The 21,536-nt window shown below is 37.1% G+C and overlaps 1 protein-coding gene across 7 annotated transcripts in view; it reads left to right on the top strand.

The window, feature by feature from the left end:
• MIPOL1 (mirror-image polydactyly 1) overlaps window positions 1-21,536 on the top strand; it is a 332,144-nt gene that overhangs the window by 275,706 nt on the left and 34,902 nt on the right. The window contains exon 12 of one of the 7 annotated variants that reach the window (XM_044932755.2): window positions 2,661-3,155. The exons of the other annotated variants lie outside the window; for them this stretch is intronic. Coding sequence (XP_044788690.1) covers window positions 2,661-2,691 — 31 coding nt within the window. The 3' untranslated portion in view covers window positions 2,692-3,155. Of the gene's footprint in view, window positions 1-2,660; window positions 3,156-21,536 lie in introns of those variants that run through there. 7 annotated transcript variants of the gene reach the window in all.

The following is a 21,536-nucleotide window of genomic DNA, read 5'->3' as shown; positions in this document are numbered from 1 at the left end:
TTCAAGGAACGTCTCACTTTGACATGAAAAAGAAACATAGTTTTAATTGTCTAGCTCATTTCTTTCTACCAGGGAAGGATTAATCTGTGATTATTAAAATTGAGAAATTCCAATGAAGTAGAAAGTAAAAGATCCAGAGTAAAGAAGAAGAGGGATTCTCTAAACCTAAGTATGTGCCCTGTCCCTGTTAAGTTCCCTTTTATAGTTAATTTTATGGAATGAATCATAAACAGCCTGAAAGTAGGGCCTAAAAAGTTAAATCACAACATGACTTCTTACATTTAATTGGCTGCTTCATTTCGGAGTCTGTCTTCACTAGGTGATCTAGAGTTGGACTAGTATTCATCTCAGCCTACTAAGATAGATAAAACACGTTTCAGATGATCATGAGAGGAATGGGAGAAAAAGAATAGAAGTGTTGAATAAGAGACTCATATAGTTTCTGTTTAAGATTAAATAAAATGCAGGAATTTTTATTGTTTTTTATTAATCCCAGTGTTACAGTAATTGAAATAAAAAATATGAGTTCCTATTATTTTAGGGAAATTATTTATTAGTGTTCAGTCACTAAGTCGTGTCTGACTCTTTACGACCCCATGCACTGCAGTACACCAGGCTCCTCTGTCTTCCACTGTCTCCCAGAGTTTGCTCAAATTCATGTCCATTGAGTCAGTGATGCATCTAACCATCTTATCCTCTTCTGCCCGCTTCTTTTGCCTTCAGGGTCTTTTCTTCAGCATTGGGTCTTTTCCAGTCAGTTGGCTCTGCATCAGATGGCCAAAGTATTGGAGCTTCAACTCCAGCCATCAGTCCTTCCCATGAATATTCAGGGTTGATTTCCTTTAGCATTGACTGGTTAAATCTCCTTGCTGTCCAAGGGCCTCCCAAAAGTCTCCTCAAGCTCCATAATTTGAAAGCATCAATTCTTTGGTGCTCAGCCTTCTTTATGGTCCCAACTTTCATGTCTGTACATGACTACTGGAAAAACCATAGCTTTGACTATATGGACCTTTATTAGGGAAATTATAGGACGCACTGAATGATGATCAAGTACACTTTAACTGAAACTTGACAAGCTGAAAAAAGTACGAGAGTTCTTACACTGCAGAGATGTCCTATTGTGATTTTCATGCATATACATGAAATGTAAATTCCTTAGAGTGGTCTTATGCTCTAATCAGTACCATTTTCCTAGGTTTCTATTCTTAGCTCCAGTTAAAAGCCTTCTTAATTGTTTAACCCTTGACCCCAGGGTACTTCATAAAGATAGGAGAACTCATCTCTCTTACCTGAGAATAGTTTTAGAATTGATAAAAATAAGATATATAAAGTGATTTGAACTTCCTAGGAAAGGTACTTAATATCACCAACCACTGAGTATTTTAGCATACTTCTTTTGTACTCAAGGAAAAAAAGGAAGCTATTGTAGAAATTCGATTTTTTAAAGTTTTCATCATTCCTGCCTGTATGTTGCTCAACTTGATTATACTTGATAACTCATTCAGAAATTCCTCTTTTGCTTTCTCTATTCTTAAAAGCACAGATGATTGGATATAATATATCTATCTATTGATACAGAGAATGTTTACATGCTTGCATAAATCAGGGTCTGATTTTTTTTTAATAAATTGTCAGTGTATTCATCTAAAGTCTGCTGTATACTGCTTTACTAGATATAGGATTTATTCCCAGAATATAATTGAAAAATTCTAAATTGAACCCAAGAGCAACTAGAAATACAAATTTTACTTGGATTGTAAGATTCCATGTTTGATTCTTTCTTTCCATTATTCCATGTTTGTCTATATCCCCCACTAAAGGATTTTTCCCAAGTGCACATTTGGCCCTCTGTAAATGAAAGAATATTGTTTCTTTCACGGTAACTCTGTCTGATAGTGAAATCATAAACACAGTCCTCACATAAACTTCATTCTTCATCATTTACATTTACAGAGAAAAGAATGCATTCTGTAGCAATATTGTATATAATAGCAGCTGAAATCCTCCTCCTTTCTTTCTTATATTGTTTTATTAATATATTCCTGAGCAACTCAACAAATATCATTTTTTTCTTCAGCTCTTAACCTAAGTATAAAGAAAAGAATAATTTTGCTACTATAGATTACTTCATTAGGTGTTGCTATGGAAAGACTAACCAGAAGTGAAAATTTTATATAGTAAATAGTATTTTGGAACCTATTACTGAACTTAACTATTTTAATTTTTTTAATTACTTTGACATGTATAGCATTCAAACTAATAGTTCTTGGAACAGCATCATCATTCAACTTTTTCCTTCACATACAATAGTATCCAAAAGCATAATGAAAGTATGTCTTCTTTCTTTTTGTGTTATACCATTTGACAAGCTACATAATGGTAAAAATAACATAAACATGCTCAAAATCTTGAAATGTCACCTTCTTTAGTTTACTAATCTGCTTTCTGAGCTATGTATATTTCACATCAGTGTCCCAAGAAGTTCTCTACTACTGACTGGAGGGCCTAATCTTTCCCAGAATGATGGGAGTAGCACAGTTCAAGAACAAGAATGAATCTCTGTATAATCACACGACAATGTGAGGTGACCCTAAGACTGAGAACTGACCAGATACACATATGGGTTTTAAGAAGACTTTCTGATGCTCTTTTTGACACAGCTGTGAGAAGAATGTGGCTAAGGCCCAGTAGTCATTCTTGAGTAGAGCTGGCAAAGGAAACCATGAGGAGAAGAGAATTTAACACATGGGTGTAAGAGAGTACGGCTTCATTGATGTGATCTGAGGGGAATGCCTAATGACTGGAAGAATCAAACTTGGCAATGAAAACACAAAGCTCTTTTCATCAATTCAAACACAGACTCTAAAGCTGCAGATGGTCACCTCCAGCCTTGTCTATTCAGTGTGAGGTTTTATAAAATGGCACTTTGGTGAATACTAATAGATCAAAACAAAGATTTAATAACGTAAAGATGTGGTGTTCATTTTTAAATGAATATACAGGTCAGCGTCTCAGAAAAGGATAAAAAGCATACCTTTTATATGTGGGTCTAAAGTCTTTTTGTTATTTTTCAACTTCAAAAATAAACGACATTTATCTTCAAAACTAAATGACAAATGTACAGATTATGTTTTATGAAAAACAGTTTACATTATGAAACAGACCAAAATCAGAGTTTATATTTACACATTGATTTCACTACTTTCGTTTGAGGACTCTCAATTTATAACATTTGTTAATGTCATCCTTTAATATTTTCTTGAAACTCACTTGATAGAGCAAATCTCTGTTGCCATTCTCAAGGATTAATCAGTCTAATTAATTTAGGCCAAAATATTTTACAATTGGAATAGAACTTTTTTATTGCCTTTTTAGAAAATGCAAAGAGACATTGTTTAGTACAAAGGAGCCTTTGAACTTTAATGCATTCTTGAAAGGTACTTTGCATTTGATTTTGTAAGATTTTAGAGGTTCATAATTGTATATATAGTCAAGAGGTAGTTCACTATACTCACCTGTTACTAATGCTTACATAACTGAATCTTACTTTAAATTAAAATATGGTGTATTTTTCCAGAACAAATTTTATTACTAGACTTGTTTAGCACTTTACAGTTTATAAAAGTCTTGAGCTAAACCCAAACGAGTAAGCTTTATTTTCTAAAATATGCTTAAAAGATGAGCATGACTAATTAATAGCCTTCATATTTCTATTATATGTGAAGTAAATATAATGAATAAGTCTGTGTTCCTAATACTTTTATCTAATAAGTGACACTAACATATAATAAAATTCGCCCATTCCAGTCCATTTCAGTTCGCTGACTCCTAGAATGTCGACATTCACTCTTGCCATCTCTTGTTTGACCACTTCCAATTTGCCTTGATTCATGGACCTGACATTCCAGGTTCCTATGCAATATTGCTCTTTACAGCATCGGACCTTGCTTCTATCACCAGTCACATCCACAGCTGGGTATTCTTTTTGCTTTGGCTCTATCCCTTCATTCTTTCTGGAGTTATTTCTCCACTGATCTCCAGTTAGCATATTGGGCACCTACTGACCTGGGGAGTTTCTCTTTCAGTATCCTATCATTTTATCTTTTCATACTGTTCATGGGGTTCTCAAGGCAAGAATACTGAAGTGGTTTGCCATTCCCTTCTCCAGTGGACCACATCCTGTCAGATCTCTCCACCATGACCCCCCATTTTGGGTTGCCCCATGGGCATGGCTTAGTTTCATTGAGTTAGACAAGGCTGTGGTCCTAGTGTGATTAGATTGATTAGTTTTCTGTGAGTACGGTTTCAGTGTGTTTGCCCTCTGATGCCCTCTTGCAACACCTACCCTCTTACTTGGGTTTCTCTTACAATGGAAATGAGAAATAGATTTAAGGGCCTAGATCTGATAGATAGAGTGCCTGATGAACTATGGAATGAGGTTCGTGACATTGTACAGGAGACAGGGATCAAGACCATCCCCATGGAAAAGAAATGAAAAAAAGCAAAATGGCTGTCTGAGGAGGCCTTACAAATAGCTGTGAAAAGAAGAGAAGCGAAAAGCAAAGGAGAAAAGGAAAGATATAAACATCTGAATGCAGGGTTCCAAAGAATAGCAAGAAGAGATAAGAAAGCCTTCTTCAGCGATCAATGCAAAGAAATAGAGGAAAACAACAGAATGGGAAAGACTAGAGATCTCTTCAAGAAAATCAGAGATACCAAAGGAACATTTCATGCAAAGATGGGCTCGATAAAGGACAGAAATGGTATGGGCCTAACAGAAGCAGAAGATATTAAGAAGAGATGGCAAGAATACACAGAAGAACTATACAAAAAAGATCTTTACAACCCAGATAATCATGATGGTGTGATCACTGACCTAGAGCCAGACATCCTGGAATGTGAAGTCAAATGGGTCTTAGAAAGCATCACTACGAACAAAGCTAGTAGAGGTGATGGCATTCCAGTTGAGCTATTTCAAATCCTGAAAGATGATGCTGTGAAAGTGCTGCACTCAATATGCCAGCAAATTTGGAAAACTCAGCAGTGGCCACAGGACTGGAAAAGGTCAGTTTTCATTCCAATCCCAAAGAAAGGCAATGCCAAAGAATGCTCAAACTACCGCACAATTGCACTCATCTCACATGCTAGTAAAGTAATGCTCAAAATTCTCCAAGCCAGGCTTCCGCAATATGTGAACCGTGAACTTCCTGATGTTCAAGCTGGATTTAGAAAAGGCAGAGGAACCAGAGATCAAATTGCCAACATCCGCTGGATCATGGAAAAAGCAAGAGAGTTCCAGAAAAACATCAATTTCTGCTTTATTGACTATGCCAAAACCTTTGACTGTGTGGATCACAATAAACTGTGGAAAATTCTGAAAAAAATGGGAATCCCAGACCACCTGACCTGCCTCTTGAGAAACCTGTGTGCAGGTCAGGAAGCAACAGTTAGAACTGGACATGGAACAGCAGACTGGTTCCAAATAGGAAAAGGAGTACATCAAGGCTGTATGTTGTCACCCTGTTTATTTAACTTATATGCAGAGTCATGAGAAACGCTGGGCTGGAAGAAACACAAGCTGAAATCAAGATTGCTGGGAGAAATATCAATAACCTCAGATATGCAGATGACACCACCCTTATGGCAGCAAGTGAAGAGGAACTAAAAAGCCTCTTGATGAAAGTGAAAGAGGAGAGTGAAAAAGTTGGCTTAAAACTCAACATTCAGAAAACGAAGATCATGGCATCCGGTCCCACCACTTCATGGGAAATAGATGGAGAAACAGTGGAAACAGTGTCAGACTTTATTTTTTGGGCTCCAAAATCACTGCAGATGGTGACTGCAGCCATGAAATTAAAAGACGCTTACTCCTTGGAAGGAAAGTTATGACCAACCTAGATAGCATATTCAAAAGCAGAGACATTACTTGCCAACAAAGTTTTGTCTAGTCAAGGCTATGGTTTTTCCAGTGGTCATGTATGGATGTGAGAGTTGGACTGTGAAGAAGGCTGAGCGCCGAAGAATTGATGCTTTTGAACTGTGGTGTTGGAGAAGACTCTTGAAAGTCCCTTGGACTGCAAAGAGATCCAACCAGTCCATTCTGAAGGAGATCAGCCCTGGGTGTTCTTTGGAAGGAGTGATGCTGAAGCTGAAACTCCAGTACTTTGGCCACCTCATGTGAAGAGTTGACTGATTGGAAAAGACTCTGATGCTGGGAGGGATTGGGGGCAGGAGGAGAAGGGGACGACAGAGGATGAGATGGCTGGATGGCATCACTGACTCAATGGACGTGAGTCTGAGTGAATTCCGGGAGTTGGTGATGGCTTGCTGCGATTCATGGGGTCGCAAAGAGTCAGACACGACTGAGCAACTGATCTGATCTGATCTGATCTGAACATATAATAAAATACTAGAATTGAAAGTTAAGAGGAAGGCAACCAAGTATTTAGTAGAAATACCAGTAAACTAAAGGCCCTTGACTGTCATTAACTGGGTGTGTACAAATTAATTAGATTGTGTTTCTTCTCAGTTTCCTCATCTGGAAGATGGAGCTGATAGACTTTCTGTAACTACTTCTAAACATAATTGTGAGAACCAAATAATATGCATGTACCTAGAAGTACTTTGAAAAATATACACTTTATAAATGCAAGCCATAGACTGAAGAATATCTTCTGCTTATAATATACATTTTAGATTAAAAATTATTATTACCTCTTTGGAACCAGAAATGAGTGAGTTAGAAAAATAATATTTTAGCCTCAGAGATGATGTAGATGTCATGTAACTGGAAAAAGTGATTCTCCACACAGATCTTGGAAACTAAAAGTAAAGAGGATTCTGTGCTTTCTCATACATTACTGGTGAGATTGCAAAATAGTGGGAGGGAAAAAAAAAGCCCTATGGTGGAGAATTTGATGGTATCTAACAAAATCACGGGATTCCCAGGTGGCGCTAGTGGTAAAGAAATAGCAAAGAAATAGCCTACCAATGCAGGAGAAGTATGAGATGCCAGTTTTATTCCAAGGTCAGGAAGATCCCCTGGATGAAGACATGGCAACCACTCCAATATTCTTGCCTGGAAAATCCCATGGACCGGGAAACCTGGCAGGCTGCAGTCTATAGGGTCAAAAAGAGTTGGACGCTACTGAAGCAACTTAGCATGCACACACAACAAAATTACATTTGACCTTTGACTAAGGAAAATCACTTTTAGGAATTCCTCCTAAGGAATTCCTCGTAAGAATTGTAGTATTATTACCATCATTACTGTTATTTAGTGAATGCACTGCGTGGCATGTGGGATCCTAGTTCACTGATCAGGGATCAAACCTGTGCCCCCTGCAGTGGAAGCACAGTCTTAACCACTGGACTATCAGAGAACCCCCCTACAGTATTATTTTTAATAGCAAACAGAAACAACCCAAATCGGAGAGCAGATGAATAAACCATGCATATATTTGCATAGTGTAATACATGTGCTTACTAAGTCATGTCTGAACCTTTGCAACCCCATGACTGTGGCCTGTCAGGCGGCTCTGTCCATGGAATTTTACAGGCGAGCACACTGGAGTGGGTTGCCATTTCCTACTCCAGGGGATCTTCCCGATCCAAGAATCAATCCTGCATCTCCTGAGTCTCCTGCATTGCAGGCAGATTCTTTACCACTGCACTGCCTGGGGTAGTGCTTAGTGTGATACAGTGCAACTGTAAAAAAAATACAATAGTAAGTGAAAGTGAAAGTTTAGTTGCTCAGTCATTTCCGACCCTGCGACCCTATGGACTGTAGCCTACCAGGCTCCTCCATCCACGGGATTTTCCAGGCAAGAATACTAGAGTGGGTTGCCATTTCCTTCTCCAGAGGATCTTCCTGACCCAGGGATCGAACCCGAATCTCCCACATCATAGGCAGATGCTTTACTGTCTGAGCCACCAGGGAAAATAGTAAGGAAGCTGTCTATAGATGAATATTGATTGACATATTGCTAATTGGAAAAAAAATCAAGTATTTATAATATAAGTGAGAAATAAGGATAAAAAGAACAGGAAGGATGTTTATCCTTTGGAGGTAGATAGGAAAGATACACAGGCATAGGATGGTAATGCAACTTTTTGAACTATGTCTTTTTGTATAGTTTGACTTTTGAACCGTGTGTATGTTTTAAATATTTAGAAATTAAAATCAAATGAAAAAATTAAAAAGCACCCATGAAAACGAATACAAATAAAATAAATATACCTGACTATATCAGATTGGTTAGATTCTTATAGAGAGAAAATAATTAACTCAAGTGTCTTTTGACTGTTAGACTGACTCTGCATCATTAAAGGCATATGTTTTAAGGACAAGAAGAAATGCAAAGTAATCTTAAACTTTGCTCAGTATATTCATACTTAGTTGTACTACTGGTTATTAAAATCTTAAAACTTTTCTCTATATTGTTGGACTAAGGAGCTATGTAAATATTATTAGGAGCCAGAATTTACACTGTAAAATAAATGGCATTAAGAAAAAGAAACTGTAATACTCAATTTGAGTTGAAACTGTCAGTATGAATTTTGATTTAAAGAAATGTATATTTTTCCTTAGCTTTATTTATTGAAAAGGCTTTAGAAGCAAGGGATACACCTAAACACCCAAATTTTGGTTTCTGACTACATTTCTTATTAAAGGGTATCAAAGCTTCTGGGTCTGGATCATGGAAAGTACATTGAGTCTAGAGTATCATTTTGTACCAGAAAGCAAGAACTTTCTGGTTTTTGCTCAGAGACTAATAGAGTCATGTAGAAAGGGCATGGGAACAGCTTGACAAAGTTCCCATAGACCAAAATTGAAATAATGTATGCATCAAAAGAAGAAGTGTATTTGATTATAAAATCCTTAATTGTTACACTTAGGATCTATAAAGATACTTTTTTTTAAAAAAAAGATGGAAGTTAGAAGGAAGAATGCCTTTTGTAAAGAAGAATGTGCTGTGCTGTTGTGCTCAGTCGCATCCAACTCTGTGACTGTGTGGACTGTGGCCCGCCAGGCTCCTCTGTCCATGGAATTTTCCAGGCAAGAATACTGGAGTGGGTTGCCATTTTCTACTCCAGGGGATCTTCCCAACCCAAGGCTTGAACCTGCGTCTCTTGTGTCTCCGGTTTTGGCAGGTGGATTCTTTTACCACTGTACCACCTGGGAAGCCCCATGGAAGGAGAATGGCAGTTAACATAGAGTAATAGAATCAGAAAACTACCATCTTGTAACCCCTACTGTAATTAATTCAAGTGAAGACCATTCCATCAGCCATGTAATGAATTAAAAGAAGCTACTTTGGCACTAGAGTCAGTCAGTCTAGTTTGGGGAAACCTACTTAGCATATACCAAAGAGTTTAGAGCTTAAAAATCAGAGAGGGCTTAGACATGGGGATTTAAGATGTCAAGTGCCTTCAAACAATATTTAGGGATTTATTATTAAAATTTACTTTAGAAATTTTTCTTACTCAAATATTCTGTGCTTATGTAAATCATAGAAGATAGACCTAAACCATTCAACCTTTTATCAAAATTGATCTTTTAAAGAAACTCACTATAAAGAAGTTTTGCCTTAGAGATTTTATCAATCTTAGACTAGGTACTGATCCTTTATTTAAATTTTGGGGTTTTTTTATCATGGGGTTTTTGTGTTAATTTTTATTTTTTGAAATGTTGCATTAAAATATTATTTATCTTGATAATGAGCGTTTTTACACCTCTTTAAATTGTTCATCTGAATTGAGTGTCCCATTCACCTCTCCCTAGATTTAGCCCTAAATACTCTATAGATGAAAAAGACACTCTCAGAGTGCACTTCTCGTTTGCCCTTATTCAAAAATAAGAACAGCTTACTTAGTTTTCCTAGTTTGTATGATTTCTATTGAATGGTGTTTCATGTTCAGAAATAATAGTCTACAGTGGAGCTGAAAAACTATGGTTCTTCCCACTCTGTGGAAATTGACCAGGTTTTTAATTATATACTGTCCAGTAAGCCTACCACTCTCTGAATTTCTGTTTCTTACTTTATGGTCATTACCTGCACCACTTTTTTCAACTGTTGCTTTGTCTTTATTTCAATCATCGGGGTAGATGGGTTATTATATCTATCAACAGTAAGGCTGTGATTGTATTCTAGACCCTAAGTGTTTATTTCAATCTGAGAATATTTGGTTTTTATGAATCAAAGATAAGTCAGATAGAGAAAATGACTGTGCTGATTCTGCTTAATAAGTTGAATATTACTTTTACTTTGTAGGCCCCTGGCTTAGTCTGAAGTTTGAAGGTACATTGATATATTATCTCTTCTAGTCTCCCAACGGATGTTGCCAGTCTTTTGAATTAAACTTGAATAAGGTTGATTTGTATTCCCTCTTAATCAAAATTTGAAATGTTGACATTAGAAAATTTCATTCAGTGCTAATTATATATGACTTTTATGAAAGTTAGGAAGGAAAGAATCCTACATTTTAAAGTTTAGTATCAGCATAAAGCCCTGTGAAAACAATAGTGAGTAGTTAATAAGCCATCTTAATAAGATACCTTAATAAAACTAACCAGTTATTCTAGCTTGCTGCATTTCACTTGGCAGTATAAAAATCAATGACTTTGCTTCCTCCATCATTAATTGAAACTTTTCTGGGTTTAAAATGATCAAAAACCTCAGCAATGTTATAGCAATGTTTCCTAACCTTTCTTGACTCTTAATTCCCTTTAGTAGTAATGCATATTCACTAGGCAGAGTTTTAAGTGTCCTTCTTGCATTGGTATAAGATAAAGAAGTTAATTTGCATTGATTGTTTTTTAAGTTTTATGTTAAGTATACTCTTTAGTATTCATATGTAACATCACATGGTATTTGACATACATATAAGGAAGTATTAATAGATTAAAATTTCATAATGTCTTATGGCATTAAATAACTGCTTGTGAGATAATATTTGAAATTCTTAGCATTTTACTTTTAAAATGAAATAACAGTGGTTTTTCAACCTTTGTTTGCTAAAATATTTCCACAGGTAGCACATTATGATTGTTTTGCGTCTGTACTCCAATGTATGTAAAGCTAAATTAAATATTATTATTATATATTATGGGCTTCCCCAGTGGCTCAGTGGTAAAGAATCCGCCTGCAATGCAGGAGACCTGGGTTCGATCCCTGAGTTGGGAAGATCCCCAAGATCCCCTGAAGAATGGAATGGCTATCTACTCCAGTATTCTGGCCTGGAGAATTCCATGGACTGTAATCCATGGGGTTGCAGAGAGTGGGACTCAACTGAGCAACTTTCACTTTCACTTTCTTTTTTTCATTATTTTATATAATATTCCTTTCATCATGAGCAAAGTGTACAACTCCAAGACCTGATTTGTTAGTGAACTTACTAAATATTATCTTTACTAGTCCAGTTTATGCATTTAGCTTTTATGCCAACACTAATTTTGCTCTAAAATATTTTGCAATTTGCTGTTACATGATACTAGCCCCACAGCTAGCTTTTTCAGTCTGAGTATGCTTAGTATATTCTATAATAAATCAATAAAATCTTGTAATGTACATATTCCTATCTCTATGAAGCAATTGTAAGCAAACTGTAAGTGAATGCATGAATCAACAAGGTATGTTTCAATGAGACTGACTCTGAGAACATTTGATTTTAACAATATACATCATTTATTGTATGGTATAAATTGGTTGTAGCACTGATTATAAGTTTTTGAATAATAAATCCAGTTAATAGTAAAACAAAATGTTTATATCATGGGAATACATTTTAAGTAATTATTCTGAAAAGCTACATGTTAGTGATCTTTAAGCAAATTAAAATGAATCGTATTTCTTATTTAGGGAATGAAACTGGAACCTGTTAATAAAATTTTTATCTTTAGTCTTTGAATTTTATATTGGTTTCATAAATTTTCTATTATCATATTATAATAGATCGCAAAAATGCATTGAAAGTGTGTTAGTCACTCAGTCATGTCTGACTGTTTGTGACCCCACAGTCTGTAGCCCACTAGGCTCCTCTGTCCATGGGATTTCCCAGGCAAGAATGCTAGAATGGGTTGCCATTCCCTTCTCCAGAGGATCTTCCCAACCCAGAGATCAAACCCAGGTCTCATGCATTGCAGGTGAATTCTTGGCCATCTGAGCCACAGGGAAGCCTCCAAAATGGATTTTTATTAATGCATTAAAAACTTTGAATACATTTAAATACAGTTTAACACAGTAAACTCTACATTCATTAAATAACTGTGTTATAAAGCTGATAATAAAATGAATGCATCAAAAAAGTTCCTTTATAATCATGTTGTCTTGCTCATTTTAAAATAATTCCTGGGACTTCCCTTGTGGCCCAGTGGCTAAGACTTCACAGTCCCAAAGCAGGGGGTGTAAGTTCAATCCCTGGTCAGGGAACTAGATCCTGCATGCTGCAACTAAGAGCCAGTGCAGCCAAATTAAAAAATAATAGTGATAATAGTTCCTGCTTAATGTAATGCTTCATTACTTATTAAAATTTTGTTGTCTTAAATAGCTAACCCATTCAGTTGTCCAATTCTTGAAAGAAACTGTACTTTCATGATAAAACATAGCTTTGACACTCTTTTCCTGACAGATTTTCACTTTCAGAAATAGCCCTTTTGACTACTAGACAGTGATTATTTGTATTCATAATTAGTTGATATAGATGTCCTAATTAGTTACTGTAAAGTGAAAAAGTAAATATAAATCATTACAGCTGAATTGATTGAGGAAGTGAATAGTCATGTCAATATAAATATTAGAATCTTTTCACTTCTCAGAAATTAATGTATTTTATTATAAATAAAAAGATAAAAGAGAAAGTTCCTTAATGGATGAAAGGCCATAATTTAAATATTTCACCAATAATAATAAGCAAGATCTTGAACAATTTTATTCATGTTTTTATTCTACAAATATTTTAAAAACACATAGTGTCAGGCATGGGTGAACGAAGACAAACTGTACATTGAATTCACGAAGCAAACCTTCTTTCAGAAGAGATAAGTAGTAAACATGCATACAAATAAGTGTATTACTATCATTTGTACTTAATATGATGAGGGAAAATTCTCTACAAACTGTAAGAGAAAAAAACAGATCTAATTCAGATTTGTATTAAAGGGAGGATGGTTTTACTAAGCTGGGGCTGAAAGTATAAATAGGAATTAGCCAGGGGGAAACCCTTCTGTGTGTAAGCCAAAGCAAAGAAATTGGTGCGTGGGAGAAACTGAAGAAAGATCTTTGTGACCAGAGGGCAGCTTGGAACAAAAAAGAAGGATGGAGTAGTCTTGTAGAGTCAGATCTTGAGGAACCTTGTAACCCTCGTCAAGGTTTTTGTCTATTAGTTTCCATTTTTTAATTTAAACAGTAGAATTCCTTGATCGGTTTTAATAAGAGTACATGTTCTTATTTGCATATTTAAAAGATTAACCCTGAATGCTCTGTGGAGGATGAATTTGAATAAGAAAAGAAGTAGACAGACTCACTAGGAAGAAATAGCAGTCATGAGACACTGTGATGACTTGGACCGGTGGGAACTTGAGATGTACATGAAATCCGAGCAATACACTTCCTGTATAATGATGTGGAGTGTTTTGGAGAATGCCCAAACTTTTGTCTTGAGTAACCTGATAGACAGTAATACCTTTTGTTGAGATTGAGAAAACCAGAGGAAGAACAGAGATGAAAGAGAAGGACGTTTCTAAGAGTTTGAGTCGTATGCAGGACATCCTAATAGCTGTCCATCTTGGGATCTTAATTTCTCAAGGAAGGGGCTTTCATTTATTAATAGATAATCCTTCAGAATTGTTAGTCCATTTAAGAAGGGCTTTCCAGGTGGTCCAGTTGGTAAAGAATCTGCCTGTCAATGCAGGAGATACAAGAGATGCAGGTTCAAGCCCTGGGTTGGGAAGATCCCCTGGAGTAGGAAATGGCAACCTGCCCCAGTATTCTTGCTTGGAAAATTCCATGGATAGAGGAGCCTGGTGGGCTACAGTCCATGGGTTGCAAAGAATTGGACACAACTGAGCATGTGTGCACACTCCACTTAAGAAAATATTTGACATTTATGTCCCTTAAATATTAAGTTTTCCCTTATATTTAGAGTTTAAAATTCTAATGAAAAGAGGATAACCTGCAGTTTTCTTGCATGATAATCGTACCAATAGGCTATATGAGGAGACCAGATAACATTCTGTGATATGATTGATGTCTACAATAACAGATATAACCTAAGAACATTATTTAGTTAGTATATTTTTCCTTCCCATAGAATATATCATTTTTATCCAAAAACTTTCATTGAACCATCTTGCCAAGAATCACTTTAGGTCTTAAAATTACATAATTTATACATATGTGTCACTATTTTGTTCCAGAACTCTTCCTTACTATATATATTTATTTCCTGCTAATAATGTACTTGTATCATATTAAAAGATATAATGAATACACATTAACAAAGGAATTTCGTAGTTGTCCAGTGGTTAGGACTACACACTTCCACTACACAAGTTCCATCCATGGATGAGGAACTAGGATCCTGCAAGCCATGTGGTGGGGCCAAAAAATAAAAATAAATAAAACATCTTACACACTCTGTGCCTTTTTAAAAAGATACATATTAACCAGCTAGGTACATAATTTGAAAGCATAATTTTGTTATATTTTGTAAGACAAAAATATTTTGCTTTTGAGGTTTTATATTAGCCTAGTTATCATCTTCTCTCTAACAAATTACTCCAAAACTTAATAGCTTAAAACTATTATTATTTCCTTGGGCTTCCCTGTGGCTCAAATGGTAAAGAATCGAACTGAAATGTGGGAGGCCGGTTTGATCCTTGGATTGGGAAGATCCCCTGGAGAAAGGAATGGCAATCCATTCCAGTATTCTTGCCTGGAAAATTCCATGGACAGAGGAGCCTGGCAGGCTACATACAGTCCATGTGGTCGCAAAGAGTCAGACATGACTGAGCAACTAACACTTTCTTTTCACTTTCATTATTATTTTCATTTTCTTTGGATAAAGGATCTCAGTAGAGCTTAGCTGAGTCCTGTGGTTCCAGGTGTGTCGCAAGCTGCAGTAATCTCACGGCCTGACTGGGAAGGATCTACTTTCTAGGTGACCCACATGGTTGTTGTCAAGTTTCAGATCTCACAAGCTGTTAAACTAAAGCTACTCAGTTCTTCTCACACTCAAGGCCTCAGGCTTTCTTTAGTTCCTTGCTATGTGGGTCTCTCCATGTAGCATCTCAGAACTTGGCAAGTGGCTTCACTGGAATGGCCAAGGAAGACAGAGAGAGAGTACACTAACAGAATGGAAGCCACAGCCTTTTCTAGCAGTCTTAGAAGTGACATTCCATCACTTTTGCCATGTTCTGTTCATTAGAACCAAATCCTTGGGTCCAGTCCCCACCAATAGGGAGGGGATTACACAATGGTATAAATACCAGAAGGCAAGCCTCATTGGAAGCCATGTCAGAAGCCACCTTCCTCAAAGTTTTCAGAAGGTTATTTTTATTGGCCCTTAGGGAGCTAAGATAATCACGATGGTGTGTTCACTCACCTAGAGCCAGACATCCTGGAATGTGAAGTCAAGTGGGTCTTAGAAAGCATCACTACAAACAAAGCTAGTGGAGATGATGGAATTCCAGTTGAGCTATTTCAAATCCTGAAAGATGATGCTGTGAAAGTGCTGCACTCAATATGCCAGCAAATTTGGAAAACTCAGCAGTGGCCACAGGACTGGAAAAGGTCAGTTTTCATTCCAATCCCAAAGAAAGGCAATGCCAAAGAATACTCAAACTACCACACAATCGCACTCATCTCACATGCTAATAAAGTAGTGCTCAAAATTCTCCAAGCCAGACTTCAGGAGTACGTGAACCGTGAACTTCCAGATGTTCAAGCTGGTTTTAGAAAAGGCAGAGGAACCAGAGATCAAATTACCAACATCCTCTGGATCATGGAAAAAGCAAGAGAGTTCCAGAAAAGCATCTATTTCTGCTTTATTGACTATGTCAAAGCCTTTGACTGTGTGGATCACAATAAACTGTGGAAAATTCTGAAAGAGATGGGAATCCCAGACCACCTGACCTGCCTCTTGAGAAACCTATATTCAGGTCAGGAAGCAACAGTTAGAACTGGACATGGAACAACAGACTGGTTCCAAATAGGAAAAGGAGTACATCAAGGCTGTATGTTGTCACCCTGCTTATTTAACTTATATGCAGAGTACATCATGAGAAACACTGGGCTGGAAGAAGCACAAGCTGGAATCAAGATTGCTGGGAGAAATATCAATAACCTCAGATATGCAGATGACACCACCCTTATGGCAGCAAGTGAAGAGGAACTCAAAAGCCTCTTGATGAAAGTGAAAGTGGAGAGTGGAAAAGTTGGCTTAAAACACAACATTCAGAAAACTAAGATCATGGCATCTGGTCCCATCACTTCATGGGAAATAGATGGGGAAACAGTGGAAACAGTGTCAGACTTTATTTTTTGGGCTCCAAAATCACTGCAGATGGTGACTGCAGCCATGAAATTAAAAGACGCTTACTCCTTAGAAGGAAAGTTATGACCAACCTAGATAGCATATTCAAAAGCAGAGACATTACTTTGCCAACAAAGGTCCGTCTAGTCAAGGCTATGGTTTTTCCAGTGGTCATGTATGGATGTGAGAGTTGGACTGTGAAGAAAGCTGAGCGCTGAAGAATTGTGTTGAAGAAGGCTCTTGAGAGTCCCTTGGACTGCAAGGAGATCCAGCCAGTCCATTCTAGAGGAGATCAGTCCTGGGTGTTCATTGGAAGGACTGATGCTGAAGCTCCAATACATTGGCCACCTCATGCGAAGAGTTGACTCATTGGAAAAGACCCTGATGCTGGGAGGGATTGGGGGCAGGAGGAGAAGGGGACAACAGAGGATGAGATGGCTGGATGGCATCACCGACTCGATGGACATGAGTTTGAGTGAACTCCAGGAATTGGTGATGGACAGGGAGGCCTGGCGTGCTATGATTCATGGGGTCACAAAGAGTCAGACACGACTGAGCGACTGAACTGAACTTAACTGAACTGAGGGAGCTAAGAATTGGTGGTGTCTATGACATTCAGTTGCTCATATTGCTTCATGAGCAGTGGTAAAATGCCCAACCACACTCTGACCATAGGAAATCATCTCAATCCTCTGAAAATGTACAGAATCCTATTTAAAGAAACCAAAGGTCATGGCAAGGTCAAAACTTCTAAAGAAACCAAAGCCTGAGCCAAAATTAAGTAGCAGGAATCATGCGTATTCAGAAACATAAAAGGTCACAAACGGGGCAGTTAGCTTGATCTGTCTGTGGTGCTCCCAGTTCCTACTTATTTTAGAAATAGGAATTTTAAACTTCAAAGTGCCACTAGCTGGTGTAAGAAACAAGGAAAGAGGGGTTAGATTTTTATCTCTTTCAAATATAAATGAATACAGAGAATCTGAGTCAAGATTTAAGCCAGTCCTACTGATAAAAATGAGAAAAATAAAATAATGGGAAAGGGGAATGCTCAACTGTGGTGAATATAGAAAACCAGTTAGTGTTATTTGACTATATACTGAAGTGTAGCAGTATTATTAGGACTTCAGATCTGTTCATTGTTGATATCAATGCTATTAATAATTGTACACAGTTTAAAAAAAATGTCAATAGCAATGAAGATTCAGCAAAAATTTAAGTTACCAAATATAAGTATTTAAAATATTTAACTTAAAAAGACAAGTAATTTAATCATTAACATGAAAGATTACCAAAAAATAAATAAAATAATAATAAACATGATTGTCCTACAATAGAAATGTCAGTGAATGGATAGCTGTTAAAATATTTTGGTAAAATAAGATGAAAAAGAACTATTAAATAATGATAAGATAAAAGTTGGGCTTCCCAGGTGGCTCAATGGCAAAGGATCTGCCTGCCAATGCAGGAGACTCAGGTTCGTTCTCTGGTCAGGAAGATCTCCTAGAGTAGGAAATGACAACCCACTCCAGTATTCTTGCCTGGAGAATTCCTTGGACAGAGAAGCCTGGGTAGCTACAGTTCATGGGGTCACAAAGAGTTGGACATGACTGAGTGACTGAACACACACACACACAGGATAGAAGTTGACTGAGATGGAGAAGGAAATGGCAACCCACTCCAGTGTTCTTGCCTGGAGAATCCCAGGGACAGGGGAGCCTGGTGGGCTGCTGTCTATGGGGTCGCACAGAGTCGGACACAACTGAAGTGACTTAGCAGTAGCAGTAGCAAGACTGTAACTTAGCAATCAAAGAGTTCTGGAAATTTTATTTCAAGCAATTAATGGTAGAAATCATTCTTGTTTGTGAAAGTTCAACGTTTTCAAATTTGTTTCAATTCAGCGTCTGAAATACAGGTATAGTTACTACTGTAATTTTTCAATTATGTCACAGCAGAAAATGAAATTTTTATAAATGGTACCATGGTGGAAAACAATGTTGCTGTAATGTTAGCCTTATTAATAAAACGTCATTGCTGTATTGAAAAAAAAAAAAGAAGTTGACTGAGAGAGTGCCTGCCCATTTCTAAGTACCTTGAACTATGTGGGGGCTTCCCTGAAAGCTCAGTTGGTAAAGAATCCTCCTGCAATGCAGGAGACCTGGGTTCAATCCCTGGATTAGAAAGATCCCCTGGAGAAGGGAAAGGCTACCCACTCTGGTATTCTGGCCTAGAGAATTCCATGGACTGTATAATCCATGGGGTCACAAAGAGTTGGACACGACTGAGAGACTTCCAGTGAAGCATGTGGAGGTCTTTAGAAAATTCTCTGAAACTTATCTCTTCTGCTCTTCAGTTCAATTATTATTTTAATCAAGTATGTATGATTCACCAAGCATTGAGGTAGACACTGAGCATCACTGGTAGATAAAATTAAAGACAGCAGTACTAGCCATCACTGAGCTTACAGTGTAGCAAAGGATATTGACAGGTAAACAGCTCTAAAGAAGAAGTTTGAGGTACTCAGGGAACACTTAAGGAAGATGCTCTATCAGACTTGGATCAATTAGGGGAGGTTTCATAGTTGTGAAAGCATAATGTTTCATTAATTTTGTGGGTTATGTTGCTAGTGGTCTTGGTTACCTGTTACAGCGTGCCACAAAAAAAAAGGTCTAAGATTTAGGCCTTCTTGAATTTTAATTTTTAAATATTGAATATGCTATAGCATATGTACTATATTCACCTATTAAAGAAATAACGAAACAGAATCTAATCAAATCCACACCCTTCATTTAACCCCGCTTGGGGGCTATTAGTGTTTCAGAATTTAGAATTTTTCAAATTTCATAAAGGTAATATGATGTATATTCTCTATATTAGTTAATATCTTCAATTGTTATAGAGAAACATACTGTAATCCAGCATGAATATTTCTGCAGTGAAATATATGAATTATCACCCTTGTTCAGGTTTTGCTGTTACAAGAGTTACAACAAACAAAAATACTTCTGGTTTTTCAGCTTTCTCAGTTTTCAAATTGCACATTAAAGAATTATAAATAAAGCCTCCTTTTGTATAAGAAAAAAATTGGAATTGATAAATTAACAAAAGGTTACCCAGTGAAGACTTTGCATTATGTTTGTGCTCATAATATTAGTTATTGAAATTTAAAGGAAAGATTACACTCCTTCCTCTATGATGGTATATTGACTACCCCTCGGTGATTGGAAGGATCAGTGGGAAAAAGTGACTGTTCCTACTGACTTCTTTAATAGTAGTATTTCTAAGAGATTATGGCATCATAGACAAAGTTGTTTAAATTTTAGGGATATAAGAATCACAGAAATGTGATAAATATTTTTAAATAGAAGTTTTAATAACTTTATTAAATGTTAGTTTCTCCAAGCTAATATTTATGTCAGGCCTCTGGTCAGGATAGTTGTATATATCTTTATAATATCAGATGATGTGGTAACCTAGTGAACTAGGCTGACTTTATTAAGAAGGATTTGTCACAAGTGGGAGCTTTCTTTATTTCAACATTTTCCTAAGACTTTATTCCATTGTTGTTCATTTTTTTTCTGCAATCTTACAAGTCAATGAAGTTTTTTGTTTACTGAGATGCATAACCACCTGTTGGGTTAAGTAAAAAGAAAAAGTCAAATGCCACACCTAAGGGATTTTTTTTTGAAACAGGGTTCTGTGGTTTTCCCTGGAAAAGATGTCCTTTTATTACAAGCTCCAGCTAGCTTTTGAGGGTTGAGCTACTAAAAGAGAAGCTAGAAACAATTCAAATTATTTTAGAGCATCAAGTTCTCACAAGAGCCCATATTTAAGTTGTTTTGATCTTCTCCACTGCAATTCTGTGAACACAATCCCTGTTTTAAGCAAAGCATTTTGCCTACCCATGAAGAAGGATATATACTGATGTGTCCAAGAAAAAGGCAAATGTATGTATCTTAATAGTTCAGTTCAGTTCAGTTCAGTCGCTCAGTCGTGTCCGACTCTGCGACCCCATGAATCGCAGCACGCCAGGCCTCCCTGTCCATCACCAACTCCCGGAGTTCACTCAGACTCACGTCCATCAAGTCAGTGATGCCATCCAGCCATCTCATCCTCTGTCATCCCCTTCTCCTCCTGCCCCCAATCCCTCCCAGCATCAGAGTCTTTTCCAGTGAGTCAACTCTTCGCATGAGGTGGCCAAAGTACTGGAGTTTCAGCTTTAGCATCATTCCCTCCAAAGAAATCCCAGAGCTGATCTCCTTCAGAATGGACTGGTTGGATCTCCTTGCAGTCCAAGGGACTCTCAAGAGTCTTCTCCGACACCACAGTTCAAAAGCATCAATTCTTCGGCACTCAGCCTTCTTCACAGTCCAACTCTCACATCCATACATGACCACAGGAAAAACCATAGCCTTGACTAGACGGACCTTTGTTGGCAAAATAATGTCTCTGCTTAGTACTAAAAATAAATTAACTTTGAATTTTCAGTCTCCAAAGTATTATCAGCTTCCTTACAGATTTTCCACAAATAGAAACATTAAATGCTAATTCCCAGCCAATATAGAACATTGTGAAATAATACTTTGAAGCTTAAAAAAAAAATTACTGTATACATATGTCTTTTGTAGACTAGGGTGAAATTTCTGTGAGAAAAGAATTTGAATTTGTTTACTTGAGTTTTTAAAATCTGCTGTTACAAACTATGCTACAAGTGTTCAGCCTTCCTTAAGCATATTTCTGTATAGTCCTTTAGCTAGATTTAGAGGATAAATTTCTAGAAATCAAAATTTTAAGGTTAAAAAAATGTGTCTTTTTAACTCAGTCAGTCAGTTCAGTCGCTCAGTCGTGTCCAACTCTTTGCAACCCCATGGACCGCAGCACGCCAGGCTTCCCTGTTCATCACCAGCTCCCGGAGTTTGCTCAGACTCATGTCCATTGAGTTGGTGATGCCATCCAACCATCTCATCCTCTGTCACCCCCTCGTCCCCTTTTAATTCTAAATATTG

The sequence above is a fragment of the Bubalus bubalis genome, chromosome 20 (assembly GCF_019923935.1).
Source record: "Bubalus bubalis isolate 160015118507 breed Murrah chromosome 20, NDDB_SH_1, whole genome shotgun sequence".
Classification (NCBI taxonomy): Eukaryota; Metazoa; Chordata; class Mammalia; order Artiodactyla; family Bovidae; genus Bubalus; species Bubalus bubalis.
The sequence above is the reverse complement of the archived record's forward strand: the minus strand, read 5'-3'. Positions and strand labels throughout refer to the sequence as shown.